The sequence below is a fragment of the Cervus elaphus genome, chromosome 11 (assembly GCF_910594005.1).
Source record: "Cervus elaphus chromosome 11, mCerEla1.1, whole genome shotgun sequence".
Classification (NCBI taxonomy): domain Eukaryota; kingdom Metazoa; phylum Chordata; class Mammalia; order Artiodactyla; family Cervidae; genus Cervus; species Cervus elaphus.
The window spans coordinates 50,047,589-50,065,097 of NC_057825.1; the positions used below are offsets into that span (position 1 = coordinate 50,047,589).

At 38.4% G+C, this 17,509-nt stretch overlaps 1 protein-coding gene across 5 annotated transcripts in view; it reads left to right on the forward strand.

The window, feature by feature from the left end:
- The window catches only part of CTNNA2 (catenin alpha 2), a 1,323,879-nt gene that overhangs the window by 1,051,463 nt on the left and 254,907 nt on the right, over positions 1-17,509 (forward strand). For all 5 annotated transcript variants that reach the window (XM_043917729.1, XM_043917730.1, XM_043917731.1 and 2 more), the window contains one exon: positions 11,875-12,027. In XM_043917729.1, the coding sequence (XP_043773664.1) occupies positions 11,875-12,027 (153 nt within the window). The remainder of the gene's footprint in view (positions 1-11,874; positions 12,028-17,509) is intronic.

Below are 17,509 nucleotides of genomic sequence, written 5' to 3' on the forward strand. Positions count from 1 at the left end.
ATCCTACAACTCTCAAAAATGATAAAAAAAACAAAACTAGAATGCTAGGTTGTCACAGTACTAAACTTCATCTGTACCTCTCAGAGATGTCTCTATGATAAGGCAGATCCCTTATAACCTGTGTCATCACCAGGCTAATAGATTTTCATACATACTATAATTATTATCCAAAAGCATGGAAAGTGGATTTGATCCTTTCTGGAAGAACTATCACTTCCACACTTCCATTGCCACGAGTCTTCGTTAAGAATCTGAAAATCTACAGTTTTGAAACACTTTGACCAGGAATTAATAAGATAGTTACATAAAGGCAAGTATGACCCATTGGCATGTTTTTGCAGTAGACATATCTTGACCCTCTATTTTTTGAGGGTCAAGAAATGAATCCTCTCTATTTTTTTTTCTTTACAGACTCCTAAAGCCCCTGAAAATCAGAGAGTCTCTAGTGAGCATCCATCAGGCTCCTTTCAGCTACCGAAATGGAGATTCATTAAGACTCTGCATCAGTTCTGCCTCTGGAGGGACAACTGATTCCCTCTAGGGCTGTCCATCTGCCCCTGGTCTGTTTTTCCACCCTCTCTACTGGAGTTTTCTTCTTTTTGTTCCTATTATCATGGAGGAGGCTTTCAGAATTCTTTATGCACTTTACTCATCATCCAGAAATCTGGACCATGTGTTTTTCTGGAATTACACATGCACGTGTGTGCACACACACACACACACACACACACACACACACACACACACTTTGCTTTTGGTTGATGTTGTATGCAGAGCTGGTGGAGTTCAGTCATATGAGAGGTTACATATATTAGTAGTTTAGCACATGAACTCTGGGACCAGCTTGGGTTCAAAGTCTGCCCTTGCCACTTATCATCCATGTGAATGTGGACAAGTAACATTCATTTGCCTCAGTTTCCTCACCTATAAAATGGAGAGTATGTACCCAGCTCTATTCAGAGAAATAAATATTGAAAGCATTTAGAAGAGTGCTTGACACAAAATAAGCATTAAAGTCTGTTAATATAAAATACTAATTTTTCCCAGTTCTTTCCTGCTCTCCTTTTTGCCACCTTTCTCCATGCCCTGTCACTGCAACTCTGCCTTCTGCATACACCCTCCATTCCACCAGCCTCTCCTATGTTTCCTTATATTGCCTCCAGTGCCTATGGGCTCCATGTTCTGCTCACAGTTTTACCACTACCAAGGAAAGCTGCTGGATTGAGACCATCTGGAAATCCATGATGACCCAGCATAGCCTGGCATCCTAAGGCAATGTTTCACTCTCTCTCTTCCCATGGAAGCAGTTGTCCCTGCCTATTGTGGAAGGAGAAGGGTGTTTTAGTACAGTCATGTGTACTGGGGCAAAACATGGAGCCAGCAGAAGGAGCCAAACACCTACTGCTGTTCTTCAGGGTGATCCCTGACCAACTCTTCCCTGCCCTAGTCCCCATGACTTGTCAGTACAATTTTGAGCTAAATTCTCAAGTTCTCATTTGCTCAGTCATGTCCAACTCTTTGCAACCCCATGGACTGCAAGCTGCCAAGATCCTCTTTCCTTGGGATTTTTCAGGCAAGAATACTGGAGCAGGTTGCCATTTCCTCCTCCAGGGGATCTTCCCAACCCAGGGACCAAACCCACCTCTCTTATGTCTCCTGCGTTGCAGGCAGATTATTTACCACTGAGCCATCAGGGAAGCCCCCTATTTCAAACTAGAGTTTGTTAAATCCATCAGTTCAGTTTAGTTGCTCACTTGTGTCCAACTCTTTGCGACCCCATGAACCACAGCATACCAGGCCTCCCTGTCCATCACCAACTCCTGGAGTTTACTCAAACTCAAGTCCATAGAGTCGGTGATGCCATACAACCACCTCATCCTCTGTCCTCCCCTTTTCCTCCTACTCTCAATCTTGCCCAGCATCAGGGTCTTTTCAAATGAGTCAGGTCTTCACATCAGGTGGCTAAAGTATTGGAGTTTCAGCTTCAACATCAGTCCTACCAATGAACACTCAGGACTGATCTCCTTTAGGATGGACTGGTGGGATCTCCTTGCAGTCCAAGGGACTGTCAAAAGTCTTCTCCAACACCACAGTTCAAAAGTATCAAATTCTTCAGCGCTCAGCTTTCTTTATATTCCAACTGTCACATCCATACATGACTACTGGAAAAACCGTAGCCTTGACTAGACGGACCTTTGTTGGCAAAGTAATGTCTCTGCTTTCTAATATGCTGTCTAGGTTAGACATAACTTTCCTTCCAAGGAGTAAGCGTCTTTTAATTTCATGGCTGCAATCACCATCTGCAGCGATTTTGGAGCCCGGAAAAATAAAGTCAGCCACTGTTTCCACTGTTTCCCCATTTGCCATGAAGTGATGGGACCAGATACCATGATCTTGATTTTCTGAATGTTGAGCTTGAAGCCAACTTTTTCACTCTCCTCTTTCACTTTCATCAAGAGGCTTTTTAGTTCTTCTTCACTTTCTGACGTAAGGGTGGTGTCATCTGCGTATCTCAGGTTATTGATATTTCTCCCGACAATCTTGATTCCAGCTTGTGCTTCCTCCAGCCCACCATTTCTCGTGATATACTCTGCATATAAGTTAAATAAGCAGGGTGACAATATACAGCCTTGACATACTCCTTTACCTATTTGGAACCAGTCTGTTGTTCCATGTCCAGTTCTAACTGTTGCTTCCTGACCTGCATACAGGTTAAATCTATACAAGTAAATAATTGCAGCTGTGTTATTTTTAAACATAGCCCAGGACTTATAATGGTCTACATAGAGCAAACTACTGTTAATCCAATGCTTTTGGCCAAAGAACTGAATTAGAATAATGTCAATTCATCAATTGATTGATCAGAAACTTTTTTGATGGTGTCTCCCTGAAACTATGGGTTAGTGACCACAAAAACTTATTCTAGTTAAATGTGTATATTATCAGTTATCTCTTGTCACAGTAGTACAGTATAACATTTAAGCAGCATGCAATAATAGCATTTGCTTATCTCTAGTCTGGAGTGGTCACCTTGGTCAAGTCCTCTCACATGTATGGATTCACTTGCTCTTGGCTGACCCAAGATGGTCTTGATGGAGGTGACTGAGGTGACCTGGTTCTAGTCCATGTGTTTGCCTACTTCCTCCTGGAGCAAACATTCTAGCCTGGGCACATCCTTCTCATGAAACTGGCAGAGAACCAGACCAAGCGAGTCCACTTGACCAAGCAAGTCCACCCCTGTATGCACCATGATGGCCAATATCTATTGACCTTAAGTATGCCACATGGCCCAGCCCAGAGCCAGAGAAGGCAGCCAGTACAGAGTTACATGGCAATGGGCTTGAGAGGCGGTGGAGAATGGAGTCATTCATATAACAATTCTACTACAGTTATCTACTCAGTGCTTCTTACTTCATCAGCAAGATATTTATCTGCTTTTATTTTAACTGCATGAGTACTCGTAGAGAAAAAATCTAGAGAGCAAGGAATGTTTATCTGGCTAAACTGAACCATCACATGTTTGCTCTTTGGAGCATGCTTTGGTGTTTCTAACGATGACAGTTGTGCTTTGAATTGATCCGGCAGGGCCTGAATTGGGAAGAGGGGTGTATGGAGAGAAGCATGAAGCCTGATGAGCTCTTTTTTTTTTTTTTTTTAAAGAAATAATTGGTTTTCCTAAAGAAAGAAGCTAGCACCCTAATTAAAATGATTTTGCTTCATAGAAGATAGTCAATGCCATCAGGATAATGAATAGAATGACCAAAGGATTTTGTGTGTTTCTCATTAAAAAAGAAAAAGAAAATAAAGTAAAAACAGTGATTATTCTCTAAGTGCTCTTGCACAAGCTTCATAAATACGCCTCTACTCCCCCCATATCTGTCCCCACCCCCAGTCCAAACTCTGAACAGTTCTGTCATTACTGGTGGACTGTGCATTGGGGGCACCTTAGCTTATTAAAGTGGCTTTGGGTGGATTACTGCACTGACTGATTACCTTAATTGACCTTCAGACTGGCTAAAATTTGCCTGACTTAATGAGGCTCAACTTTTGTCAAGCCCCCAGGCTAGATGGCTCCTGGCCCAGACACTTTGTTGCTTTGATTTTTCATTTTTAATAACAATTACACCCCAAAGCATAAGGAAATATGGTAAAATATGTCAGTGATTGTGAAGAGCCCAGAGCAGCTGTATCCTAGGGAAGATTTAAGGTTCAAAGATTTGAACCCATTTAAAATCACCCTCTTGCATCATTGTATTGAAGAAATTAATACTATTATTCTTAACAAGATTTTTCTAAACACCTGTCTAAGTGACAAGACATCTTAAAACAGCCAGCCATTTGTTGAATATCATCAGCCCAGCCTAGATTTGGGTGTTAATATTTATTTCTGAAAATCGAAATAGCCCTGGATTGCTCTGATGCACAGAAACCATTCCACCTAAAGGTTGACATGCAAGAACTCTTAAATTGAACATAACGTTCAACAAAGATTCCTCCTTCTGCAGGAGGAATAGAATTTATTGACAGTAGTGACCTGGAACACTGACCTGAGAAGGATTATGAAATAGTATTTGAGCCCAGGATAAAAGAATGCCATGATTGATTAGTTGTGTCTGGTGTAGGCATAGAAAGGAAATGAGGGAGGATGTTTGCCATTCCTGTCCCACCCAGTTCATAGTTTCTGATCTTGTTTCTTATAAACAGCCCTTGACCTTTAATTTTTTTTCTATAAATGTTTTTATTGTTTCAACCTTCCACCCATGCTTGAGTACCTGAATCATTGTTTTATCAGACCTATTGTTTATTGGCCATTTTTTTTTGTTTTGATTAAGCATCTGAGTTCCTTTCCTATCTTGGGGGAATTCCTCATTATATGAATTTTGATATAAGAAGCTAAAATGGCCAGAACACTTGATTTTACAAAACATTCCTTGAAAAACCTTCCTCCTTCATCCTTGCAGCTAAATGTTGACACATAACCCAGAGTTTGGGTCTGTATTTTGCCTGGATAAAAATCAGATGCATTTACCTAAGACTTTGAATCAGAAGCTAATGACACAAAGACACAGTGTTAACATTCTAAGTTCTTTTCCTTCTTTCAACTAACAGGAGAGCTTTTCTGCTTAAATCTTCCAGAATTGGTCTCTAATGCTTACAACTAAGAACTTAACTGATATAATAGGTCTTCTAAGGCAGAGCTCCCCAAACTGTATTGTGCATAGGAATCACTTAGACTTTTTATTAAAGTGCACATTCTGATGGAAACGGAGGTCTGGAATGTGGCCAGGGCTTGCTTTTCTAACAAATTCCCAGGAAATGGTGGTGATAGGTGATACTGGCCTGTGGTCCATCTTTTAAGTAAGAAGGATCAAGGGAAGGGAAGGGAACCTGAAAGAAGACAGAATTGACAGGGGAAAAAAAGATCCATTTCAACGTGTTTTAGTTAAGTTATAGCAGACCAGTTGTTACAACTAATAAACTTCAAAATGGGCAACAGGTCCAGTTATTGGACAGTTATATATATGATGCAAGATAGAATTGCATTCTTAATCATGTAACAATACTGGACTAGTATTGTTACCTGGGTGAGGTTACCCTGGGCAGCATTCCTCCATGCGCTAAGGTGTAGGTTGATTGGGGGGAGGGGGGATTGTCCACCATCTTAAACTCATGGCTTCCCAATTCATCCTGGTGTCATGTCTGTATTTTATCCAGATAAAAATGGAAAAGAATATGAGAAATATTTAATTTTTTGAAATTTTAAACTATAAAGCATGGGTGTAGGAATCCACACATAATAAGTATTATTATTATGCAAACATTCTTGTAACCACTACCCAGGTCAAGAAATGGAAATTTGCCAGCCTCCCAAGAAGCCCTCTTGTGTATTTCTTGCCTCCCTCCAAAAGTAATCATTATTCTGACTTTAGAGTGCTCACTTCCATGTGTGTTTTTGTGGTTTTATTATCCTGATGTGCATCTTCAGATGACATCATTTGGTTTTGCCCACATTTGGGGATTTATCTTTTAGTCTGTTAATCTATTTCATCCACTTCCTTCCCTTTCTTTTGCTTATACTCCATCTGTTGGAGAACCCGGATGGTTAGTAATGTAAGTTTTTGCATTTTGCTGAATACACATGTGTGGTGCCATATGTCCCATATGTTGTTCTGTCTTCTATACTTTCTGCAAATCACCAAGGGGATCCAGAGCCTCCACCATATCTAGGTTTGATCCCTTTGACATCACTATGGTTGGGATTGTGCTATTTCATCAGAAGGCACGTAGTACATGATTCTTTCTCTGTTTTTAAAATTGAAGTATAGTTGATAAACAATATTATATAATTTACATATGTACAATATAGTGATTCACAATTCTTAAACAGCTGTCTTTTTTGGTGATTTTTCAAACATTGTTGTTCATTGTCTAGAATGAAGACATTTTAATTCATTATTGGTTGCAAAATGGTGATCTATCATTTTGTTTTCAATTTATTAAGTGGACTAAATTTAGAGTCAGATATTTCTCTTATTACAAAGAATTTCAGTTCACATAGGAAAGGCAAGATATATTCTTGATTTTCCCGAGATAAGTGAAATTGGTTCCTTGTTGTCCTCTTAAGGTGACCAGTTCATCATTATTGTTTTTTAGTCCTTATACACTCATTTAAAGTTATTTTATGGGTTTCAAGCCACTGAAATTTTTATTATTTGAGAAGTTTAAACTGCCTAACCTTTGGCCAAATGAGAGCCTCCTGAGTTACTTTTACATGACCCTAGTAGTCTCTGAAGGAAATGGCAACCCACTCCAGTGTTCTTGCCTGGAGAATCCCAGGGACGGGGGAGCCTGGTGGGCTGCCGTTTCTGGGGTCACGCAGAGTCGGACACGACTGAAGTGACTTAGCAGCAGTAGCAGCAGCAATAGTCTCTGATGGGCTTCCTAGGTGGCACAGCTGGTAAAGAATCCGCCTGCCAATGCAGGAGACACAAGAGATGTGGGTTCCATCCCTGGGTAGATCCCCTGGAGTAGGAAATGACAACCCATTCCAATGTTCTTGCCTGGGACAGAGGAGCCTGGTGGGCTACAGTCCATGGGGTCACAAAGAGTCCGACACTACTGAGCACACACAGACACAGTGATCTTTAATAACTCTGCTATTGGACTGTAAAGAAAGCTGAGTGCTGAAGAATTGATGCTTTTGCACTGAGGTGTTGGAGAGGACTTTTGACAGTCCCTTGGACTGCAAGAGATCTAAGCAGTCAATCCTAAAGGAAATCAGTCCTGAATATTCATTGGAAGGACTGATGCTGCAGCTGAAGCTCCAATACTTTGGCCACCTGATGTGAAGAACTGACTCATTGGAAAAGACCCTGATGCTGGCAAAGATTGAAGGCAGGAGGAGAAGGGGACATCAGAGGATGAGATGGTTGGATGGCATCACCGACTGAATGGAATGACTTTGAGCAATCTCCAGGAGTTGGTGATGGACAGGGAAGCTTGGCATGCTGCAGTCTGAACTGACTGACTGATCTAGTAAAATAAAATATAGGCTTCCCAGGTGGCGCTAAAGTACTCACCTGCCAACGCAGGATAGATGTAAGAGATATGAGTTCAATCCCTAGGCCAGGAAGATCCCCTGGCAGTGGGGCAGTGGGCAGGAGGGCACAGCAACCCACTCCAGTATTCTTGCCTGAAGAATCCCATGGACAAAAGGGACCTGACCTGCTGCAGTCCATAGGATCTCACAGAGTCAGACACAACTGAAGTGAATTATCACGTATGCATAATAAGATATTTCAGGCTTATTTATATATTTCTAGCCTCAAAGACGGAGAAGGCAATGGCACCCCACTCCAGTACTCTTGCCTGGAAAATTCCATGGACGGAGGAGCCTGATAGGCTACAGTACATGGGGTCGCGAAGAGTCGGACATGACTGAGCGACTTCACTTTCACTTTTCACTTTCATGCACTGGAGAAGGAAATGGTAGCCCACTCCAGTATTCTTGCCTGGAGAATCCCAGGGACGGGAGCCTGGTGGGCTGCCGTCTGTGGGGTCACACAGAGTTGGACAGAGTGACTTAGCAGCAGCAGCAGCAGCCTCAAAGAACTTGGAATCAAATCATTTCCCCAAGAAGCTTTAGTTTGTTTTAAGGTAAAATTGTATTTCAAAAATGTTCATTGTTACTGGACTGGCCATTGTTGGACAGAACTGGAAACTGTACATGTGTGTGTTTACTTTAAAATCTCATGTGTTCATATTGGTATTTTTACTTCAGGTTTAGAGTAATAGGGTTTTTCCTTAATCTCCCTTTTTAAAAAAATCTCTTTTATATTACATTGTCTTTCTTCCACACTAACACTTCTGGTTAGCAAGGACACGGGAGATGAGAAATAAAATTTCATAACTATTTGCTTTGTGTGCATGCTCACTCAGTCATGTCTGACTCCTTGCGACCCTATGTGCTATAGCCCACTAGGCTTCTCTGACTGTGGAATTATCCCACCAGGAATATTGGAGTGGGTTGCCATTTCCTCCTCCAGGGGATCTTCCTGACACATGGATCGAACCCTCGTCTTCTGTGGCTCCAGCACTGGCAGGCAGATTCTTTACCACTGAGCCTACCTTTAAACATAGTAGTGTTAGAATAACAATATTCATACTACCATTATAATTAAAATCACATAAAATAGTTAAGATCTTTTTACAAAAGATCTTATTCCCTTTTTCATTTTTATATCTTCATTGTCAGAGCATAAATCCATTTTATACTATACTCTCTCCCATTTGACTATCCTATGTTCTTAGTTTTATAAATAAGAATATATTGAATGCTCACTGCCAGTGCTTATGTTATGCTTTTCGAGTTATTAGTTGATGTTTTTCTAGTTATTTTTCCAGATAAAGTTCATCCTTTAACAGATTCTCTGTCTTATAAAAATGATATTTTCTGAGTTCTTGCATGTTGATCAAATTTTGTCTGTGGTTTATATCCTTGAAAGTCAGTTCTTAGCTCACATTTTCTTTCCTTGAGGGTCTTAAATGTAGTATTTTATTTTCTTCTGGCATAAAACTTTGCTGTTGGAAAGTCTAATGATCATATATAAATAATTTTCTTTCCTTTATTTGCCTAAATACATAAGTACTTACCCCTTTTTTCTTTAGAATCAAATTTTCTTGGTTGATAGATTAGGTTTCCTTTCTCAAGTACATGAAATGCTTTTTCAGAAAATTGCTTATATATTATGTGTATAATATATATTTCTATATCAAATATATGTCTAATATAATGTAGATAGAATATAATCTCTATATGATATGTTTTAATAATTATATTAAATAAATAATTATATAAGTAATTATATTTATATAATAGCACTTTAAAAATTATACATATTCAGGAAAATATTCATGAATTACTATTCTTAGTATTCTTTTCATTTTCTTGCTTTGATTTTCCTCTTTAGGGACCTCTGGTAACCATATATTGAAATTTCTTTGCTTATCTTCAGTATTTGTTACCTTTTCTCAAAATTTTTAAAATCTCTTTTAGAAGATTTTATTTTGCATTTAAAATTTTTTCCTTCTTTTCTATTTCTTTTGACGCATTTGCTACTGTGTTTATTCATTCCTATTTAGTCTTTTTCAAATGATTTTTCTTTTACTTATAATTCTTTTCTAAGTTTCATGACTTCATCCTTGAATTTCGTCTTTTTCTAATTTATGTTCTTTCATATCTTGCATCATTTTTAGTGCATTTTAATGTGTTTGAAATAGTAGATTACAATTTTAATTTGTTTTACAGGCATATCTTTCTGGGATGCTTTCAGTTTGTATAGAGATGATATGTTTTTCTTATAATAGTTTTATGTGAATTTTGACCTTGATCATTTCAAGTTGCTCATACTAAATGAGAACTCAATCTTCCTGAAGACTTGGAAAAAGTCTAGAAGAGCAGATAATTCTTCTAGCTTCACAGAGCTCTCACTTCTCTTATTTTATGTAATATTTAAAAATACAGTAGGTTAGACACAAGATGACAGATATTGTATGATTTCACTTGTATGAATGATCTAGCATAGACAAATTCATAGAGACAGAAAGTAGATTTATTAGGGCTGGGAGAAGGGGAGCATGGAGAATTCTTGCCTAATGTTTATAGAGTCTCTGGGATGATGGAAATATTTTGGAACTGTATGTTGGTGATGGTTTTACAACATTGTGAATGTAATTAATGCCACTGAATTATACACTTAAAGTGAAAAACTTTTATGTTATATATATGTTTTGCAAAAATAAAATTTTCCTAAGATAAAAAAAGCAAACATTGTCTTGATTGGTGAGATAGCCTAGTTCTGACCATTGCCCCCACTTTATCTAGATCTGGATCGTTCCTTTCTTTTGTCTCTATTGCCCCCAGACAGTTCAACTTTGATTACACTCTCAATAGCTTCTCCTTCAAGAGGGTTTCTGTGCTGGAGGAGAGCCAAGCCAGGTCAGCTTCAAGTGTCCTCTGTACTGTCCCCTTCAGACTTTATTAGAGGTGGCTCCTTGCCACCTTATGGGGGCAGGCAGGTTATTTAAATTTTCCAAGTCTCATTTTCTTCATCTGAAAAACTGGTGGTGTAAGAATAGTCCCTATCTCATAGTATTGTCATGGGGATTAAGTGATATAACATAAAAAAACCTTGGTTGATCTAAGTTGTCTGGCACATCACATATGCCCAGAATATATGAGCTCACCAATAAAAGTAGTATTCCCAGGAAGAAATTTAGCACACCTTGCTAATGAGTAACTAATTAATGTTAATTTTCCACAAATCTTGTTATGTTTTATATGCTAAAATGTCCAACTCAATCCAGAGTTAAACTAAACTACACATACACACAGGGATACCCTCTGGTAATTAGTGCAAAAGGAATTGGACTTTGTACATTTCCCTTCTTCTGACCAATGATAAGTGTATATGTATCATACTATCAAAAGATTTGCCTGAATACCCCTGAACAGGAACATTTGTTTGGAAAATATACACATTGTTTATCATCTTCTCTTCTGTTTATTTGTATTTGGGGTGTTTTCTCCTTGCATACATTCTGACAATTATGAACAAAGCAGCACTAAGGTAATTGTTCAGTACAGTTTCATTTCATTTTAATGTGGCTGTCCTACTTCCCATTTAAACAATGTGGGAATGATGTGTAATTATGCATTGTTAGAAATTTGGGTATGTTTATTCTAAATTACCTTGAAGAATAATTGTCAGTAGTTCTTTCTGGAGCATACCAACTGTATCATCACAGCACCTGGCAGATACATTTTTTTAGATTGTTAGGAGTTTCATGTTTCTCCCTCCATCAAATACAAACAATGGATGTTGAAAGGGCTGGAGACAGCAGAGAGATAAGATTTTCAGGTCGCTTCAAGGCCTAGTTCATCATCTAAAGTTCTCCCTATCTGTTGATTGATGCCTACATTTCTTCTTTTTCTAAAAAGCCCGAGTTCTTGAGATGAATCAGGACTTAAAACCTGAAGGGAGACACTTGGTCAATGAAGGATGTCAGAAGAACTTTGATAAGGACAGCCTATAATGTACTGAGCTACAAGTCATGTGTGTAACTTCCAAGTTGATATATAATACAGATAATTCAGAATCAGTCATATCTCTTTGCCTTCCTTTGATATGATAAGCACCAGGAAGATTAAAAAGAGAGTTGCAGCATTATGTCTGTGAACCATGAGAACTGGGTCTTTAGAAAAGCTATTCCTAGGAAGTGATTTAATTCGTATGACTTAAAGAGTAATACAGTCAAACAGACAGTAATTCTGTCCCTTAATTCTTTGTTTTCATTTTTTTTTTTTTACTGTAGCTTCGGAAAGCAGTGATGGATCACATATCAGATTCTTTCTTGGAAACCAACGTTCCTTTGCTAGTTCTCATTGAGGCTGCGAAAAGTGGGAATGAGAAGGAAGTGAAGGAATATGCCCAGGTTTTCCGTGAGCACGCCAACAAGCTGGTGGAGGTAAGTTAAGAGAGGCTTGAGACTAGAATTTGTATCAGTAGGTTTAATCTCTATAAATGGGTCTTGGAATTTCAACAAACCAGGCTCCTGTGATTTTCCTGGATCTTTCTTTTACCTTCTGGTGACTCCATCCTTCGTAAAAGACACAAGTTTTCAGTAACCTCTCCTCTCACTATGACACAATTCTAAACAGATTCTGAAAAGTATCTGCTAATTTTCCTCAACAGTAAGCAGAGGCTGAAACAGGAGCAATAGAAGGGACAGTCCAAGTGCTGAAGACCAGCTTTGGTTTGAAAAAGTAGAATTAAAACTTCCAAATGGAGATTTAGACACAGTTCCCTTTTTTATCCCATCTCTACTCACCCACCTAAACCCGAATTAGCTGGCCACATTATGAACATTGTAAAAATTAGTCTCCCGTCCCTAAAAGAGATGTTTGGAATCCTGGTAAAGACTCTTGGGGCAGTAGTAGGAGTGTAAGTTCAGGTCCTAGGTATATTCTCTGTGTTAGAGACATCTGTAGAAGTTGCTTTATAAATGCAAAATTGTACTGTTTGACTGAAACCCTTGAACTTCCTACTGTAGCCCCAGTGTCTTGGGGTGACATTAGACTAAAGAAGCTGAAAATAGAGTCATGCTTATAATATTATGGCAATCTTTCTGGCTCTGTCCCCAAATATGGGGCAAATACCCTATCACCCCTCACATTCCACCTACAGATTCCAAGATTTGGCTGCAATTCCAAGTTAGCCGTTGTGGAATCCAAAGTCTTTCCAAGGTTGGCCTTGGAAGTTCTGCCACTTTCAACTTTAAAGAAAGAACAGCTAAAGAAGGGGCAGTTGGAGTGACAAGGGGAGGAAGAAGAGGAAAGGAAGAAAGTGAAATGAGTGCTACAGAAGTTAAAAATATTAATATGCAATAAATCATAATATTAGCATACATCATCCCAATATATATAATTCTAGTATTTACATGATAGTTGCAGAATTTATAGAGAACATTAATTAATGATGTGCTGTAGCTATTATCAATAAAGACAGGGACATGAGATTAGAGTCATATGATAAACATCTCCTACTTTCAGTTATGCCAGTGTCCTTCTGTAATTCTGTGTACAGCCTCATTTGCAGATCGTGTTTGAAGTTCAAATTTGATGCCCTGGGTAAGTATGAGGCCAGGGCCAAGTAGCTCCCTACTCTTTTTTCCTATCTTATTGACCCTGGACACAGCCATCATTTCCCTGCATCCCATCTGTATATTTCACTGTAGGGGAATCCAGTCACTCTGGGTGATTCTTGATTCACAGCTTGTGCCAGCAGCAGAAGATCCAGGTCGTTCAGACCCCACGTTTCGGACTGTTGCTAACTTGCTCCCATAGTTGTTCCTTTCCTTCTACCTGTGTGGTCCCTGCAGCCAGCAGCATTTTGGAATGTCCGGATGCCCAGGAGGTGCCAGGACAAGGGTGTACATTGGCCTCTGTTTGATTAGACATGAGCTGGACTTGAAAACATTTCTGCATCTTATGTGCTTCAAACAAGTGCATCACTGCTGATGCAGACATGTAAGAAAACTTGAGCACTGGGCTTAGAGTCACACTTCTTCCAATTTGAAGTGTCTATATAGACCTGGGTACTTTTCTGGGCCTTAGTTTCTGTGTCTGTAATATGAAAAATTTGGTTGTTATATTGATTTTCATATCTATTACCTTGTTAAATTCACTTCCTAATGCCAAGTTTTGACTGTATCCTGTAGGATTTCTTATGTATATAATCATGTTATCTGCAAATTATGACAGTTGTATTTCTTCTTTTCCAATCCCATGTTTTCTTTTTTCCTTGTATTATTGCACTAAAAAAATCTTCAACTTAGAAGTATGATAATAGATATTTTTGTTACCTTTAGATCTCAGTGAGGAAATTTTAATATTTTACCATTTATTATATCATTAACTCTAGATTTCTGTGGATACTTTTGTTAGATTAACTTATTTGTCTTCTGTTACTCCTTTTTTAAGATTTTTAAAATTTATGAATATGTATAGAATTATGTCATATTTCTGAGAATATTGCATAATTTTTGTCTTCTTTATTCTCCTTCAGAGGGATCAAAAATATGCTTTCCCTCAGAAAATAAGTTAGAAGTTATTTTTTCTTTTTGTTTTCTGGAAGTGAATGTGTGAGAATGGCATTATATATTTTTTAAATGTTTGGAGAAATTCACTGATATAGCAATCTGAGCCTGGGTATTTATTTGAGGAAGAGTTAAAAAATTGGAGATTCAATTTTTAAAGCATAAGACTGTTTAAATTTTCAGCTTCTTTTGGGTCAGCTTTGGTAAGTTGTATTCTAAGAATTTGTTATTTTCATTTAATTTTCTAAGTTTTTGGCATAAAATTGCCCATGTCTTCTACCATTTTTAAAACATGTATTAGAATGTGCACTACTCTTTCTTTTTTTTTTTCCCATTCATCCCTCATGTGCCTAATTGTGTCTTCTTTCTTTTTTATTGATTAGTTTTGTAAGAGGTTGACCAATTTAATAATTTTTTCTAAAACATAGCTTTCAGTTTTGTAGAATTTTTAAGTTTTATTTAAGACTTATCTTTGTATTTCTTATCTTTGTATTTCTCTTATACAAGAATGCTCTTATCTTTGTATTTCTTTTTTCTGCTTTCTTCTGTTATAACTTATTGTTTTTTTCTATTCTTTTTGAAATGAATAATCCTATCATTGATTTTTAGCCTTTTATTTTAGTAATATATGTGTTTGAGACTATAAATTTCTTCCTAAACTATGCATGTCTCTGGTTATTTTCTGCTGACCTAATTTTTAGCTCACTTATCCTGTCTCCATCTGTGTCCAATATGCTTGAAATTGATCTATTGAGTTCCATTTTTATTTAAGAATTTCCAGTTTTTCTGATATAATTCATTATCAGGTCATCTCCTTTAAAATATATTAATCAGAATTGTTTTAAAAATCCAAGTCATAAAACTCCAGTATTTGAATCAATTTTGTTTCTGTTTTGTGGTTGCCCTATAGAGTGGTCCAAGCCAGTCCACAGTGGCTTCAACAGAGACAACAAGTGCTTTTGGTTTTTATCAGGCTTTGGGGTCTGGAGTCAAGATCTCCATGTTGGGGCTGGAGTTTAAATGTTTCTTCAGACTCTCTTTTAGCATAGGAAAAACGGTGGGCTTTCCTATCAGTTTGCCCAGTTTGTAGCATGAGGGAAAGGGGGAAGAGTGAGGCTTAAACATTGTCAGCAGCCAAACATTCAAAATAGAATTAAGACTCTTAATTATAATTAATCTCTTGTATTTGCCTGATGACTGGAATATGCCATGTTTCATTTAATTGAATTTGTACTTGTTTAACTAAATGGTCATGTAGCCCTATGAGGCTTTCAAAATGGAGACTTTAGTATGGTGACTGTTTGCTATTTGATTTTATCTTGAAGATTCTTTATTTCTGGTATGCTGGTTAATTTTTGATTGAATGATAGACATTCTTATGAAAAAATGTAGAGAATCTGTGTCTTAGTCTATCCAGGCTGCTATAACAAAGTACTACACATTCAGTGGCCTATAAACAACAGAAATTTATTTCTCACAGTTCTCGAGGCTGAGAAGTCCAAGACAAAGTTTCCTGAATAGGTGTATTCTGTGAAGGCCATCTTCTTTGTTCATAGCTTCTCACTGTGTTCTCACATGGTGGAAGGGGAGAGGGATGACTGTGGGGTTCCTTTTTATAAGAATAGTAATCCCATTTATGAATTTCATAACCTATGAAACTCTCAAGACCTCACTTCCTAGCCATCACATGTGGTATGAGGATTTGAAAGTGATGAATCTTGGGAGGACACAAACATTCAGACCATAGCAATCTGGATGATTTTTCTCTCCAAAGAGAATTCATCCTGTCCTCTGACAGGCAGCAGAGAGGCAAACCACCTCAGTCCATTCGAAGACTTGAAACTTCTCTGATTTGAGGCTAGTTTATGACTTTCTAAGGTATAGTCTACCTTTCTTTTATCCTAGTTCTATGGAATGGTCATTCCAGATGCCAAGAGAGAATCAAATGAAGTACTTAGTATCCCACCTCATCTATGAAGCATTTACTCCAGTTTTTGTTTTCTCATCATCATGATGGGTGTAGACTTTGATTTGTTTTTGTATGCCTTTAGGGACTACTTGGCTCTTGTTATTTGTAACTTAATAGACAAAAATGGTGGGAGAAAGCATTTAAAAAAATAAATAATGCTTATTTTTGAATGTCCCTTTGTTATGGGCCTTTTGTTCCAAGCCTCTGCTTCCTCGGCCGTCCTGTCCAGTTTTTGCCTCCCCAACCCTATGAGGTTGCTGAAAACTCTTAAAGAATCATTTTCCTCTCAGCAGCAACCGTCTATTTGTATCTGTTTCTTCTTCCACAATAAGAATTAGCAAATCCCTGAGAGGAAAAGTGAAATGCAGAAAGCTGGGCCCCCTTCAATGAGCATCTCTTTTTGATCTAGTCTAAATTTTGACTCCTTTGGCTGATGTCTCATGCTTTGAAGCAAATTCTTTTATTTCTGCATTTCTAGTTGTTCTCAGCAGGAAAGTGAGATGAGTCTCTTACTAGGTTCTTTTTCATGGCTGGAAGTGGAAATTCCTGAGAGAACTGGTTGGGATACATTTGTGAGATGATTTTTGTTGTTAATATTTTTACTCAGAGATTTTTTTATTCAATGGAATGTGCTGTGCTTAGTCCCTCAGTCGCGTCCAACTCCTTGTGACCCCAGGGACTGTAGTCCACCGGGCTCCTCTGCCCATGGGGATTCTCCAGGCAAGAATACTGGAGTGGGTTACTACACCCTCCTCTATTCAATATTGGCATGGGTTGCCATTTCCTCCTCCAAAGGAGTTTCCTGAATCAGGAATTGAACCTGCATCTCCTACATCTCCTGCACTGGCCGGTATATTCTTTACCAATGGTGTCACCTGGGAAGCCCCATTAATGTAAATCACATAGGAATTATATATCAGATAATTTTGAAGGAAGAATGAATGAATAATCAATATTTGACTATCAGTTCAGTTCAGTGCAGTCAGTCAGTCGTGTCTGACTCTTTGCAACCTCATGGACAGCAGCACACCAGCTTCCTTGTCCATCACCAACTCCTGGAGCTTGCTAAAACTCATGTCCATTGAGTGGGTAATGCCATCCAACCATCTCATCCTCTGTCGTCCCCTTCTCCTCCTGCGTTCAATCTTTCCCAGCATCAGGGTCTTTTCAAATGAGTCAGGTCTTTGCATCAGGTGGCCAAAGTATTGGAGTTTCAGCTTCTGCATCAGTCCTTCCAATGAACACTCGGTACTGATATCCTTTAGGATGGACTGATTGGATCTCCTTGCAATCCAAGGGACTCTCAAGAGCCTTCTCCAACACCACAATTCAAAAACATCAATTCTTTGGCACTCAGCTTTCTTTATGGTCCAACTCTCACAG